This window comes from Vigna umbellata, chromosome 1 (genome assembly GCF_029865625.1).
Source record: "Vigna umbellata cultivar VRB3 chromosome 1, Vumbellata_1.0, whole genome shotgun sequence".
NCBI lineage: Eukaryota > Viridiplantae > Streptophyta > Magnoliopsida > Fabales > Fabaceae > Vigna > Vigna umbellata.
In genome coordinates, this window is record NC_142165.1 from 60,437,026 (window position 1) to 60,453,141 (window position 16,116).

Consider the following 16,116-nt stretch of genomic DNA (forward strand, 5'->3'; position numbering starts at 1 on the left):
CTGAATACGAAGTGTTTAAAAAATAATGCAAGTACAACAAAACAAGAAAGAGATATCCTCCCCAATGTGTTTCGCTCGTCTTCTCTCAAGTCTTTGATCGCTCATTCAAGTTTTGAGTTTCACTTTGGTTTCCACTCCAGAAGATGCTACCTTAAGTGATGGTCTACTTCCAAAGAAAGTCTACGCCAAAGTTATACACAAAAACTGAAAGAAGGCGAAAGGAAGCAAAGAATAAAAGACTTTATTAAAATAGTTACAACTAATATTTTCCAATCAAGAGAGAGGAGTGAATTGGGTTTTGAATAATTTGAATTTTTTTTAATATTTAAAATTGGTCTTAAAATCTTTAACCAATTAACATGTATAAGATAAAATGTTTAGCTTTTGAAACCTTTACAATTATCAAGATACTAAAAGATGATGAAAGAAAGAACAAGAAACACAATTTTATACTTATTCTTTAAGAATCTACGTCATATTCTGACAACCTTAGTTAGAATTCTATTAACATATCAAGAGTTAGGATTATAAGATTCGTCAATGTAAAACCTACATTCTAGATATACAAGAACTTAAAGTATACTTAAGATTTTCAACCAAAGGTATTGCTACACATAATTACCTTAACTTATCACTTACAAAGTGAAGGAGATATAGAATAACAACAAACAAAAATATGAAATGAATACACCTGTATGATGTGTAGATTTTACATCTCAATCTTAGAACCAATCCAATCTTCTTTCAATCTAGATGGAAACTTGAAAATTGCTCTCTCATATATTTCTTTTTCTTATTTTTTATTTCAAAAATCATAGTTAAAAATGAGAAGGAAACTGGTTTCTAAAGACAAACTTGTTTATTGATGATATTAATCGATTATGAAAATAACGTAATCAATTAATGTCTTTCAATATTGAATCTTGTAAATGTGTTCTGTTTTAATATATTAGATTAGTAAGTTAATCCATTAGTACAAATAAATGACGGATATATAATTTAAATTGGATTTTTTTCATAAAAAACTAATCTTAATTGATTATCTTGTGATTAATTTAATTTTAAAAACATTCTAACTTGACTTATAACATTTCTAAACTTAATAAGCAATTAATATATTTAAGCAACTAATATACTCTAACAACTATTCTATCAACCAAACATGACTTAATACTATCACATAGACTTATACAGCATTTGATTTGTACATCATAAAAATAACAACTTTATCTTTTTTGACATATTAACATTTCAAAATAAACAAAAAGCAAAACTTAAAGAAAAAATTCAAATACAAAACCAAGGGAACGCGGAATAAAACCTAACAAGAAACAAAGCTTAGAAACAATTTTAATAAGACAAATAAGAAATACCTGAAGAAAGACATAAAATGGATTAAAAAAATAAAAAATCATTGTGAACTGCTATTTCAATTGGCAATTCTACATAGACTACTAAGAAAAACTACCATTTTAATAGTTTGACACCATTACAAAATTATGCTTTGTTTTTTGTTACTTGAATATTCTTCCAAATCACCATTTTACCCTGAGCTTTATCACACGTGTATCAAACTATGCAGTGATATTTCTGTAATTTGTGCCTTTCCTGCTTCTTCCCCGCTTTGGGTTAAGGCTGTACTTTCTTGGGTGGATTTCCTGTTCATGAAGATTGTGAGACGCGAATTTTTGTTCATGTTCGTTTTCAATAATTTAAAAGTGAGAGAAGAAATGGATTTGCGAGATGTACTGTTTTTCCAATCTCGTTTGAGATGAGACGATTTAAGGATAAGATATAAGGTTTTACAATATTACTATGTTGACTATAGGTGCAGGATTGAGCTTTGGAGTGATGGAATCGGTTTTGAATAAGATGGAACCGATTCCTAATTACTTAATCGAATAAAAATAAAATAAAACCGAGTAACCTTTTGAACATGAAAAAGCAAATAATATATAAATGTACTTATAACTAACTGCTAAAAGATTAATAGTTGAAATTGTGATAAAAGTATAAAGAAATTTTACATTATAAAATCAAAAGTTGGTTAGTTTAGAACACCCGCATTCGCTGTGTTTATAAAAATCAAAGGTGTGTTAGATCTTGTAATGGTCTTCCTATTCTCTCTAATCACTAGCCACCGCTTCAGTCCTTGCACCACCTGCACTGCACTGTTCTGCCACTCTTCCGCCACACGGTTTTAGTCACCGCTGCACCGAACACTTGCTCACGGATTATTTCCGGAATTCAGGTACACGCCCTTCTCACACAGTCAACAATTGACAGTGTATTTGTTTCAAACGACTGAAAGTTAAAGTCTGAAAAAGAGTTAAAATTCCTAATTCCAGCAAAAGGGGTATAACAGTTTTGGTGATGGAGATGAGTAGGTTGGCTCCTTCTTTCGTTCTCATCCTCTTACCCTTCAGTTCCATTTAGTTGAAGCGTGTATTTGTGTGTTTTATTCATGCCCATCTCATTTCCAATTGTTATCGTGTTGTTTGAGCCTTATGGACACATACTCAATTTAGAATTAGCTCCTTTTATACCCTTTTCCTTGCAAAGCAGCAATTTTTACGCCACCCAATTTGGTGATGTGGGTAGAGCGAAGGAGAAAATATAAGGACGTTTGTTTATTTGTTGCACTTGAAAGCCTTGTCACATATATCATCCCTTTAGGATGCTTATTTTACTTATACAGTGTATATAGTATTGCGATTAATCTCTAGTGAATGATGCATTATAATACCACCTAAGTTGGAACAATGAGGAATATCAAATCAAGTTTGAAAGATAACTTTACAAATGAAGCTCCCGTGCATCATGGTGAGGTTTGGATATGATAATATTAATCTATGACGTCTATGAACAAAGTTTGGAATGGGTCATGTGAATGTTGAGTCTGGCTCGCGTTTGCTTCACTATAATTGTTGTATTCTTGTTATTTTCCTCTTAACCACTCTGATAGACAACAATAATTATACTGTGAGTGCGGAATGAAATGAAAGTAGTTTTAGCAAAGCAGTGCTATTACTGAATATCCATATATTGTTCCTAAGTCTGTATTTTTATTGCGGATGCTTTATGAAAATGGGAAAAATGCATTATTGTCTTGTGGGAAGGAGTATTGTGCTTGTTGCAAGACATCTTGGTTCTTCTCATTATTTAATTTTGGGATGGTCAGGGATTTTAAGGATTTTCTTGTAATTGTTTTTCCGGATTATGGTGTGGCATATTTTGATGGCGCAAACTGTTTTATGTTTAAGCATAGATTTATGGTTTTCTTCATAGCCTCTTCCTGAGAATTAGTGGTGTCTCTTTGGTTGTTATGCCAAGGGAGTTTATATGTACATATTAGAGGATAGTGATTTTTTCAGGGTGATACTAGGTGTAGCATTTAGTTTAGATGTCATTGTCAACTGCTATCTTCCATTGCCAACTTTATGCAGTTTATGCTACAAAAGGGTGTGGCAGCGTACTGCTAGTTCCGTGGTGGGGATCTAGGGTTATAAGGGTACTAGAAAAATTAAGTGCTGAGTAAAACACCATTTTGGCCTCAAAAGATTTTAGGTTGTGGATTAGTCCATTAGTCCAAAAAGATGAAAATTATCCTTTTCATTCCTGGAAGATGGTTTTTACATGGGTTTTTTGTTGGGCCTGATATGTTTATGATTATTAGATAAATTTGGATCATTCTTGGGGCAAATAGATGAAGCATGCTATTTGAATTGTTTGACGAATGCTTGTACTTGCTTTCTGTTTGTTCTGCAGTGTACATAGTTTTGCAGTCAATCTCTAGTGATTGATGCTTTATAATGTGAACTAAATTGGAATAATGAGGGGTATCAAATCAAGTTTCAAAGATAACTTTGCAAGAAGTTCCCGTGCATCATAGAATTGAAGTTTCAACATGATAGCATGAATCTATGATATCTATGAACATTGGATGAATTGGGTCACGTGAATATTGCCTGCTTTTGCTTCACTAAGTTCATTGTTTTTCTTACATACCAGAATTGAAAGTGTTAGAAAATCAATATTCCCTATTATGTTTCTCTTAACCGCTATGATGGAAAAGAATAATTATACAATGAGTACGTAATGATATCAAAGTAGTCATATCAAAGCACTATTATGATGTTACTAGTACTTCTTCCTTAGTCTCTTACTGTTCATGTGGATGTTTCATAAAAATGGGAAGAATACATTATTGTCTTGCATAAAAGGGGTATAGTGGTGGTTCCAAGACATCTTGGCGCTTCTCCTCAGTAGTTAATTTTGGGATGGTAAGGGAAAGGTTTTTGGTGTAATTTTTTTTTCGGGATTATGGTGTGGCATCTTTGATGGAGCAAAATGTTACATGTTTCAACATAAATATATGGTTTTCTCCAAATCCTCTTCTTTTGAACCTATGATGATTTTTAGTTATGTCGTGTGAGTTGTGCCAAGTAAGTTCGTAATGAGACTGGTTGTTTGAGGGTGCTTTGTGCTCTTGTCAATTTTGTATCCCCATTTCAAAATAGGGACATTTAGTCACCTAGTTTTTTAAAATTAGTGATTTTAAATATTTCTGTTTTTTAAATAAGAGTATCAGACTTGGGGATTGAAAACATTGGGGAACCAAAATTGTGTTTTAGCCTAAACAACTAAGAAAAGTGGAAGCCTACAGACTAAACATATTTTGCTTGAAAGTTCTTCATTTGATTTGGTTTTAGACTTTCAGTATGAGCATTATGGTGACTGGGGTTCCATGCAAAGTTTGGGACAAATGACAGGGGGTTAGACCAGTGTACTAGAGATTGTTTTCTTCTCGGATTATATTTCTTCCCTCTACTTTTTAGTCTTCCTCTACCCTTGTAGTTGAGGTTTCGTCCTCAAGTACCATTTTGCAGTTGTTATAATTATAGAAATAAGTAGTTGATTTTATATAATCAAGAATATCTAGATTATATGTGTTATTAGGATTTATTTATTTATTTATGTGTCATATCTTTGTTAATGGAAGATACCAAATCCCCTCTATTTATTGTACGATTCTTTTTTCTGATTTAAATAAATAAACCATCCATTGGAGAAAAACTTCCATTAGAGATGTCTTATAATTTAAAAAAGCCTAAAAACCTCAATTACTAATTTTATTCATGTTGGTATGCCATCTTGTGTATGCATTTTTTTTACCAAAATTTACAACATTGAAGATTGAATTTTAGTGAATTTATCTAACTAAAATGGTACAATATCTTCAGGCATTTAACACTTTTCCATAACTAAGTCAAATTCGCACATGGGAAATGAAGTTTAGTTGATATTTATTAAAAACAACAGGCGGGTTTTAAAATCTTGCACACCACACCAGTTCTGACGAGGAAAATGTGCAAATGGCACCTTGACTTCATACAATGTGCTCTCAATTTCAATCCACAACCTTGAACATTGTGTGAATGTGAAAAGAAACAAAAAGTTGTGTTTGAAAGTTGAAAGGGTTGGATTGAGAGACATGGGTGGGAGCAAGAAAAGGAAGAGAAACAAACAGCAACAAGAAAGCAATGACATTGTATATTCAGAAAGCCAACCAGACTTTGCTCATTTGGCAATTCTCTACCCTTCCTTCCAGTCATTCGTCCAACCCTCACCTTCTCATATGCGCCTCACCATTGATTGGACCGACTTCAACGCCACACGGGAACTCACACGTATCTTGCTCCATCATCGTCACACTTTGACTTGGTTTGTGTCTGCCTATGTCTCTCTCACTGCTAAATCATATATTGATATTGTTGCTGATGCTATCTGTTTGGTAGGTGGATTCCCGATGGACAACTCTGTCCCACTGTGCCCAACCGCTCCAATTACATTCACTGGCTTGAACATCTTCTTTTATCTAACATGATTCCTGGGAACATTTCAAGTGATTCCAAGGTCAGGGGATTCGACATAGGAACTGGAGCTAGCTGCATTTACCCTCTTCTTGGTGCTTCCCTCCATGGCTGGAGTTTTGTTGGATCAGGTATATTTTTTTTCGACAAAATTATGAGTTAGATGTAACTCTATGATTTTGATGTTATTTTTCTATTAAAATTTAAACTTTAGTCTTTCAATGTGCCCAATGAAGGATTGTGAAGATTGCTAGGTAAATTTTTAATTTTCATTAGAAAATATAATCAAAAGCACACTAGGAACACCAATTTTTTTTCACATGGTTAGTAGGTAATAAATCTGTCGGTTAGGCACGGGGCCAGGGATTCAATCTCTAGTCAATTTTTGTGAAAATATATCTATTGGGATAGGTCAATCTCTTGGATGAATTTTAGTACCTCGAAGGATTAATTCTTGACCTTCAACTGTGGATGAATTTTAGTACCTCGAAGGATTAATTCTTGACCTTCAACTGTGGATACCCTGGGTATTGAAAGTCATCCACAAGCATGTAAAGAACACCAACATGGTGTGACAATGCCCCTTAAGAATGTTGTTGGAGGTTTAGGCTAAAAGATGAATTTTAGTATCTCAAGGGATTAGTTCTCACCTCTCATCTTGGGATACCTTGGATTCCCAAAAATAAAATAAGAAAATTTGTCCAAGTTTTATTCATTGTTTTTGGCAGTCTAGTTTGTGTAACTGTTGTCAAAATTGATATTTAAATTTGCTTTCATTGACCGACTGCAGATGTGACTGATGTAGCAATTGAGTGGGCAGAAAAAAATGTTAGTAGTAATCCACATATTTCTCATCTGATTGAAATCAGAAGGGTTCAAGACAATAACGCTCCCTGTGTGGAAGTTGAAGATTTAGTGAACAGTGACCAGATAACTTTGTGCAAAAAAACTGATATGGAGGTAGCTCCTTTGCCTCTTGATTTGCATGCCTGTGAGAATAAGAGTTATCGTGGACCTCCCATACTTGTTGGTGTGGTCAGGGACGGTGAGAAGTTTGATTTTTGTATGTGCAATCCACCATTTTTTGAAAGTTTGGAGGAAGCTGGACTCAATCCCAAAACGGCTTGTGGTGGAACTTCTCGTGAAATGGTTTGTCCTGGCGGTGAAAGGGCCTTCATTACTCGTATCATTGAAGATAGTACACAATTGAAACAGCATTTTCGGTAATTACTATTTGTTTATCAAAATAATTCCTGGTTTTTCATATTTGTGCAATTACATCCTCGTGCTTGTAGTAAATATGGACTCGTTCATTGTAATTGTTCACAGGTGGTTCACTTCAATGGTTGGTAAAAAGTCAAATCTTAAGTACCTCGTATCAAAACTTTGGGGGGTTGGCGTTTCGATAGTGAAGACAACTGAATTTGTTCAAGGCAGGACATACCGGTGGGGGCTTGCTTGGTCATTCTTGCCACCTGTGCAGAAGTCATCAATTTCTTTATCCAATAAAAAGAACACATCCTTCACGCTTGAGGTAGACTGTACTAGTATGTATATTGCATTTTTGCAATTATGGCATTTTTTTATCTAGACTCAAACCCACATGCATATACATGGATTACACAACACTATTTGGCATGGTTAAAAACCAAAGCTTTAGAAATCACCATTTGAAACGTGGACTGCTGTGTTTATTTTTGAACTGCGAGTCATAATTTGCAGTGAATAGTAGGATTTAGAAGGCAATGAAAAATTACTTCAAATGTCAATCAGACATGTAGTGTTCATTGTGAATTATTTGAACTAGAAATAGATAAAACAACTTAATAGAAGTCTCACTAAAAAATTATTAGTTATTATGAGTTTTCGAACCCTTTATTTTAGAAGACTGGAAATGAAGTAATTAAATAATGTTAGAAGTCTCATATCGACTAGAGATAAGGCGATTTCATAGTATATATAAGTGGGTGCAAACCTCATTTTACAAGTCAGTTTTATAGGATTGAGTTAGGCTTAAAGTTTACTTAACATAGTATCAGAGTCATGGTTTAAAAGTCTATCCTAGGGGAATTTGTTGTTAGGTAATCATTCTTCTACTTGCTAGGCTGTTATCGGACCACCCATTAATGTTCAGTTTCACGCATGAAATGTATATACCTTGGTGTGAGAGGGGTGTGTTGGAAATCCCATCAACTAGAGATAAAGCGATTTCACAGTATATATAAGTAAGTGCAAATCTTATCTTATAAGCTGATTTTGTAGGGTTAAGTTTAAAGTCTATTTCTTAACAAATAACTATATAAATAAAGTTGTGCAATCATAAAATAGGATTAGTTCAAAAAGCTAAGCTTTATATGAATTTAAAATTTTTCGTGAGAATTTAAGAGAAGTAGAAAATAACATATCATTGAATTGTGCAATCGTATTAATAATATGATGTTGCACAGATCCATTTATCTATTGTAAAATAGAGTCATTTAAGGTTTATTATAGGATATGTATTGGAAGGTGGCAATTGTGTCAATTTGTAAGATTTAATTCAAAAAAGGGTTTTAAGAGCAATATGTCTGCTTACTAGAAGGCTCGGGATTTGTATCATCAACTTGAGAAGGGTGTGCATATTCTGAGATAATATGCATGGTGTCTAACTTGAGGAGACTTCCTGCTAGATGGAAGTACAACTGGTTAAGTTCAAACTTCAGAAGCCTGGACAACTATTAAACACGAAAGCAATTGTTCTTGTGTATTATAGTTAGGTTACGTTATTTGATGCGTACCTCTAGTTGGTTGAGAATTCAGTTCTTGGTAGTGCATACATCCTTTGCATACAAGGTTGTCATGTAGGAACCCCAATATCTTTGTGTTTCCTGTAGGGACAAATGTTCTTTTGATTTCCAGTGTGAACACTACAAAAAAATCATTAAATAACAACCAAATTTAGTGACAAAAACTAATTAGTTATTATATTGATTAGACATCATTTTATAAACTGAAAATTATTGGTACATAAAATAATTTCTAGCATTGGCTACCAATGTTTTTAGCTACTTACTATTATTGATTCTAAATTAGTTTCTAATTTGAAAATAGAGACTAATTTAGAATCAATAATAATAAATAAAAATAACTAAAACTTTAGTAGTTAATGTTAGAGACCAATTTAGACTCTATCAATTATAAATTTTTATTAATAATAAAGACTATTTTAGATATTAATAATTTTTAAATTATAAAATGATATCTAACTTACGCAATATAATGACTAATTATTTTAGTCTCTAAAATTTGGTTGTTATTTAATGATTTTCTTGTAGTGAAAAAAGATCTTCAATTATATGAAGTACGTGTTAAATTGGCTTGACATAGTGATTAATTACACCTATAACATTTTCATGTATCTGGTCACTTTTTTGTTTCCTCGAATGTGTTGAAACAGATTTATTTTTCAGGGTCTTCAACGCCAACATGGTGCCATTAATGTGTTGGAAAGTGTTAAGTCTCACTTCTCTTCATATGGTCTATCCTGCTCATTGAATACCTCCTCTTTCACAGTGGATGTAAGATCAGTCACTCTTAAGACTCAGATTCTGATTTAATGTCCTTACCATAGCTATTAATCACGATCTCATTATGATAGGTTGCAGTAACAAAAGATGAGTGTGATTCAATCTTGAGGAATGAATTAACAATTGTCAATGATTCCACTGATTGCCAACCTACAAGAGAGACATCTAATGAATCGAGTTTGAATTTTTCTCTCGAGAGATTATGCTTTCGAATATCGGTATGCTTGTTATCTTTTCTTACCTGGCTTTCAAAATTGACTTTGGTTGGCAGAATTTACGTTGATCTTAAGTTATGTATCTTATCGTACAGGTTTTTCAGCAAATCCCTGGGACACTGTTGGTGAAAGGCTCATTACAAGACAAGGATAGCCCGTTATCAGGTTTTTCTCTAACCTGTTTTTCCAATTTTAATTTTTCTAAATGTCTTTTCCATTATTTTAGTGTAGCACTTTTGTCTAGAAACTACAAATAGCTTTGGTGGAATAACTTATTTTTCTTAGGGGGGTTTGATGTGCATCATAAAATAAATGCAATCAGTCTGATAATTTGCTGACCACATTACTGAAAATTTCTTGTTTTTTTTAACTGTCATTGGCTTCCTACATGTCACATGTTTGTACCTTAGACATTGGTTCCTACATTTGATATGTTGCTAATTGCTATGGTTAAGATCAAGTGGCAGCACCTCTGCTATATAGTAATAACTGTCTAGTTTTGGGTTATTCTCTATGCAGGAGCATTCTCTGTGATTTTCCGAAAATTAGAGGAAGCTTTGCGGAGTAAATTTTGAACTAAATCACTGTAGGTTTTTTATTATTTGATGTAGTTTGGCAAAGTGAATGTATGTGATATGGGATGTTGAGATGTTCTTGAATGCTACTTTGCGGACTAATCATTTATACAAAGCAATTAGTGATGGTTTTGTTTTGTTCACCAAACCACAGTTGAAAATTGTAGGTAGTGCGATCCGATTTTTAAAATTCCAAGGTAACTTCCCATATATATTACTTGATAATTAACAGATTTAGATAAACGAAGATCCTCTCTAGGATTTGTTCCGAGGAGATTAACTATCTTATCACAACTTTTAATGTAAATGGAATTGATAATAGTGATAAAGGAATCAAAAGACTTGTGTAATGATCATCATAAGCAATGCTTTTGTAGAATTGACATAAGGATTATCCGATAGCACAGTAATACCAGGTTGTTCTGTGAACATATGCTCTGGGAAATCTCAAGTTTTCCTCCTTAAGGTCGTTTTAAATTCATAAATGGTCCTAAAGTAAAGAAAATGTTTGATAATTCTGATTTCAGTTGTTTTAAAGAAAATGTTTTTAAAAGTAAAAAAAAAAATATATTTTTAAAGTAGTTTTTAAACTTATAAGTTCTCAATGTTTGTTTTATATGCAATTTTTTCTAGGTTGATAGATTCGAAATGTGATTTCTAACTTGACAGTTCAATAAAATTTGAAGGTTTTGTAAGAGAAGAGTAAGATTTATTTCCTTCTCAGGTGAGACAGTGGTTGAAAACAAACTTTAGAATATCGGTGGATCTTTTTCTTGGGAAAAGAAAAGAGTTGAGTATGATTTCAAAGATAGTTATTTTGTCGTAACATTTAGACGGATTAAAAGATGTATCTTGTGTCCTTAATTCTACTTTGAATCTGATGCACGGGGATTCACACTAACGTCTGCTTCAAAATATTTAGATATTTGCTTTTTATACCTATTTAGTGGTATATATAAAAGGGAAAGACTGAAAGACAAGAAAGAGAAGATATTAAAATGAATTCTATATATTATTGATGAAAGAAAAATACATCATATATAATGTTATAGCACATGGATAAGAACAAATAATGGAAAATAATCACTATAACAGACCTTCTTGAATCAACACAGATTGTCCAATCCGTGTCACTAAAACCAAGAATTTGGATAGGAGAATCACGCCTCAACATCAAATCTTTCCCGGGGCTGCTTTTGAGACAATGAAGGACCCTCATGGCTGCTTGAAGATGCATATGAGTAGGATTACTCATGAATTGACTTAGTTGTTGTGTGCTGAAAGTGATATCAGGACTTGTACTTGTAAGATATAATAGACGACCAACAAGTCTTCGGTACGAAAGTGGATCAACAAGAGGTTTAGTGGAATCTTGATGCAAATGAAGTGCACTGTCCATGGGTGTGGAACAGGGTTTAGATCCTGTCATACCAGAATCCTTAAGGGGATCTAAACAGTATTTCCGTTGACACAAAGAGATTCCTGCATCTGAATGAGCAACTTCTATACCTAGAAAATATTTCAAAAGACCAAGATCTTTTATATGAAAATGTGAATGTAATATTTGTTTAATATGGGCAATATCATGCATAGAATTCCCAGTTAAAACAATGTCATCCACGTATATGATCAGAGCAGTAAAATCAGAGGCATCATATTTAATGAAAAGGTTGTGATCAACATGAGCTTGTTTATATCCATAAGATAAGAGTAAGAGAGACATATTTTCATACCATTTCATGCTCGCTTGTTTTAGACCGTAGAGAGATTTCTTTAATTTCCAACACAGTGAACTGTGGTGACCCATGACACCAGGAGGAACAACCATGTAGACATCTTCAGAAAGTTTACCATGTAAGAACACATTATTAACATCAAGCTGTTGAAGATGCCATCTATTGACAGAAGCCAAAGCAAGAACAAGTCGTATGGTTGCCATCTTTACAACAGAAGAGAAACTTTCGAAATAATCGATACCTTCAATCTGTGTGAATCTCTTTGCTACAAGTCGGGCTTTGTAGCGTTCCATAGTCCCATCTAGTCGTCATTTGATTTTGTACATCCACTTGCACCTAATCGGTTGACATTCAGAGGAGTTTCAACAATATCCCAAGTCTTATTCAGCACTAGAGCCTCTATTTCAATTTTCATAGCCTCCTTCCAACAATGTTGCTTTATGGCTTCTTGATAATTAGTGGGTTCTTGCTCAAAAGACAATGACATGAGGTAGTGACAGTGAGAAGGAGACACAAAAGTGTAGCTAAGAACAAATTCCAATAGATGTAAACACTTTGTGGATAATTGCGTTGGCGTAAAATTGCAGACGTAATCAGCAAGGTGAGGTGGAGTGTTATGTGGGCGAGTTGAGCGACGAATAAGGGGTGTTGTTTGGTCTGGTTCACTATGCTGTCGCATGGTTGCGTTTAGGAAGGATGAACCAGATGGAAAGGAGAAGGGAAAATTGGGCTCGAACATGGATGGATTGAGGGACTCGGTCATAAGAGGTGAATTGGGTGAGTTTGGCTCAGTCACGAGAGGGGAATTTGGGGCTGCAACACTTTCTGTAGAGGAATGTGGGTTGCATAATGTTGGTTTTGACTCTTGGGTATAATGGGTGAGTAGGAATCAACGTCTGATGAAGACCAAGTTGGGCTAGGATGAGACAAGGATGGATTGGGTGGATTGGGTCTGGGATGAGACAAGGATATATTGAGCTCTTTATCTAGAGCAAAAGGAAAAATCAATTCATGAAAAAACACATTTCTAGAAATAAAAATTTCTTTTGTATCCAAATCCAAAAGAACATAACCTCTTGTGCCATTTTGAAAACCTAAGAACACACCACGTCTGGAACGTGGGTCAAATTTTGTTACAATGTGTGTGTGTGGACGCCTAATATAAACAATCGAAAATTTTAATCATGAAAAAATATGGTTGTTGTTTGTGTAATTACTCATAAGGAGTTTTATTTTGAATTATAGGAGAAGGAACACGATTAATGAGATAAACATCGTGTTTGATGGCATAGGACCAAAAATGAATTGGCACATTTGATTGAAAAATGAGTGCTCTGGCAACATTGAGAATCTGTTGGTGTTTTCTTTGAAGTCTGGCATTTTGTTGTGGAGTGGCAACACAACTGGTTTGGTGCAAATTGCCTTTTGATGAAAAGAAATATTTTAAGAAAAATTTTGGACCATTGTCTGATCTAATACATTTAACCTTTGTTTCAAATTGATTTTCAATGAGAGCAACAAAATTTTGAACATTCGGATGGACTTCCACTTTTGATTTGAGTAAAACAACCCAACTGTATCTACTATAATCATAAAAAATAGTTAGAAAATATTTGTGACCATGAATGGAAGCTTTGGAAAAAGGGTCTCCAAATGTCCATGTGAATTAAATCAAATATTTTGGAAGCTCTACTATTACTAGAAGAATAAGACAACTTTCTTTGTTTAGCCAAATGAAAAACATCACAAGTTTCATTGAAATTTTTGGAAATAAAAGGAAATTTTTAATGTAAAATATGAAGACGTTTCCCAGATAAATGTCTTAATCTAAAATGCCAAATGTTGTTCATGGTGATGGAACTAGTGGTGGAGGAGTTGACAAAGGATGGAACAGTGTGTAAGGTGGAAGGTTCCTTGCTGATTACCAAATGGTAGAGACCCTATTGTAGTTTAGCCAAACCAATCATCCTTAAGGATTTCACATCCTGTATTAGGCAAGAATCATGAGAAAAAGTGAGTTTATAACAAAAAATAGAAAGCAATTTGGAATTAGACAAAAGGTTGAAATTAAATTCTGGGACATAAAAAACATTATGGATGACAAAGGAAGGAGAAAAATGTATGATGCCAAAAAAATTTGTTGTGATAGAGGAACCATTGGGTAAATTTATTTTAGTGGGTTTGATTTTGGTATAGACTTGAAATAAAATAAGAGAAGATGCAATATGGTCTGTATCCCCTGAATCTACAATCTAGGGGGTGGAGTGGAAGAAAAAGATACTGCATGTGTGAGAAAAAACGTGTGTGGTGGCGCAAAAAATGAAAGGGATACCCAAATTGGAACCAAGTGAAGGGATTGGGCTCTTTAGAAAGAGATTGACACTTTTGGGCTGGTCGTTGTTTATTGAGCTCTAATTACTAGAAGGAGGAGTGTGCTGGAGAAGACTAAGTAAATGCTGAAATTGGGCTCTAGTGAGATTAAGCCCGTAATCTTGAGTGGAGCTCTCATTGGTCTCCTTCTCCTCAATGGAAGAAGCATCACTAACGGTACCGTGAGCTGAAGAAGCAGTGCAAGGATTAAATTTTGGCCTTCCGGGATAACGAGGATGACCCGGTGGTTAACCATGCGTGTTATAGCAAACGTCCATTGTGTGGTAGGGACGATGACAATAACTACACTTTTTCGAGGAGTTGGCTTTGTTTGTGGTACTTCGAGCTCTGTCCATGATAGCATTGGCAAACGAGTTAGGCTCATTAGTGGAAAAAAACGACATCTAGTTGTTGATGTTCGTGTTGAATGACCATGGAAAAAATCTGATTTACGGACGGTAGGGGTTCCATAAAGAGCACTTGAGACCGAACCACTAAAAAACGATCATCAAGACCTTTAAGGAACCTGATGATGAAGTCCTATGTATGACACATTTTTGCAGAACAACCACAAACATACTTCTTCTTGAAGTTCTGCGATTCGGAGTAAAGCGCTTTGGGAAAAACGTTCACGAAGATCGGCCCAAATGTCGATAGCTCTGTCAAGGTAGATCACACTTTGAGCTGTGGAAGGTGATAGAGAGTTCAATAACCAGGACATGATGAGTGTGTTGCATCGTTCCCATTGAGGGAATAATGAGTTTGTGGCGGCAAGGGCTGGAATGGAACCATTGAGGAACCCCATTTTGTTTTTGAAGACAAGGGCCATGCGAAATGACCAAGACTAGGAATGATAATTGTTGCCAACGAGGGCTAGATGACGAATGATGGACTTTCACTAGGCTGTATGTGATATAGACTAGAAGGATTTTTGGTGGGGTTTGGTGGGGGATTTGAAGAATTTTCATTGGACCCTAGGTTGGACGTAGTAGAAGCTGAGCCTGATATGTCAAAGAATGACTCTTGATACCATAAAAAGGAAATACCGAAAGACAAGAAAGAGAAGATATTGGAATGAATTCTATATATTATTGATGAAAGAAAAGTACATCATACATACTGCTACAACATGTGGATAAGAACGAATAAAGGAGAATAACCACTATAGAACTCTTCATATTTTAGAAGAATGCTAGTTATTTACAACTATTATTCAACTATTTTTGTAATGTAAAAATATGAGGATTCAACTATTTTTGTAATGTAAAAATATGAGGTAGTAGAGTGTGCATTCTGGTCCATTTCTACTGCTACACAATGTTATTTTTGGGAAGGATTAGGCTCTTTATCAGTTAATATATCTAATTATAAAACTTTATAATATTTAATATAATACATGATTAAATTTTTTATGTTGTAAACTATAGTTCACGTAAATATTTAAACTATGAACAGTTGAAACATTAACGTAAAACGTTATTCCACGTAAGAAATTTTGAATTCAATTAGGTTATAAGACGATTATTTTTAAGTTTAAAGACCAAATTATATCATTGAATAAATAACAAATTTCAATTTTTTGTTAAAATAATTAAAAATATATTTAATTATATTATAATATTATTTTTAAATTATTATTGAAACAGTGAAAATTAAATTAAATTTAGTCTTACAATATCAGTTAAATAAGCTGAGATATGTCATCCTTTATATATTGTATTTATAAGAGAATTTCATGAATTATTATGAATAATGCTACATTTATTAAAATAAAAGATAAA

General features: G+C 33.8%; 1 protein-coding gene across 1 annotated transcript; it reads left to right on the forward strand.

Moving 5' to 3' along the window:
- Positions 1–2,051: 2,051 nt before the first annotated feature.
- FIO1 (methyltransferase) lies at positions 2,052–10,377 on the forward strand. Its single transcript, XM_088103965.1, has 9 exons — positions 2,052–2,251; positions 5,244–5,724; positions 5,799–6,004; positions 6,664–7,096; positions 7,203–7,407; positions 9,323–9,430; positions 9,511–9,657; positions 9,750–9,819; positions 10,174–10,377. The coding sequence occupies exons 2-9, from the start codon at positions 5,495–5,497 to the stop codon at positions 10,227–10,229; spliced, it is 1,455 nt and encodes a 484-aa protein (XP_087960091.1). The 5' UTR covers positions 2,052–2,251; positions 5,244–5,494; the 3' UTR covers positions 10,230–10,377.
- Positions 10,378–16,116: the final 5,739 nt, after the last annotated feature.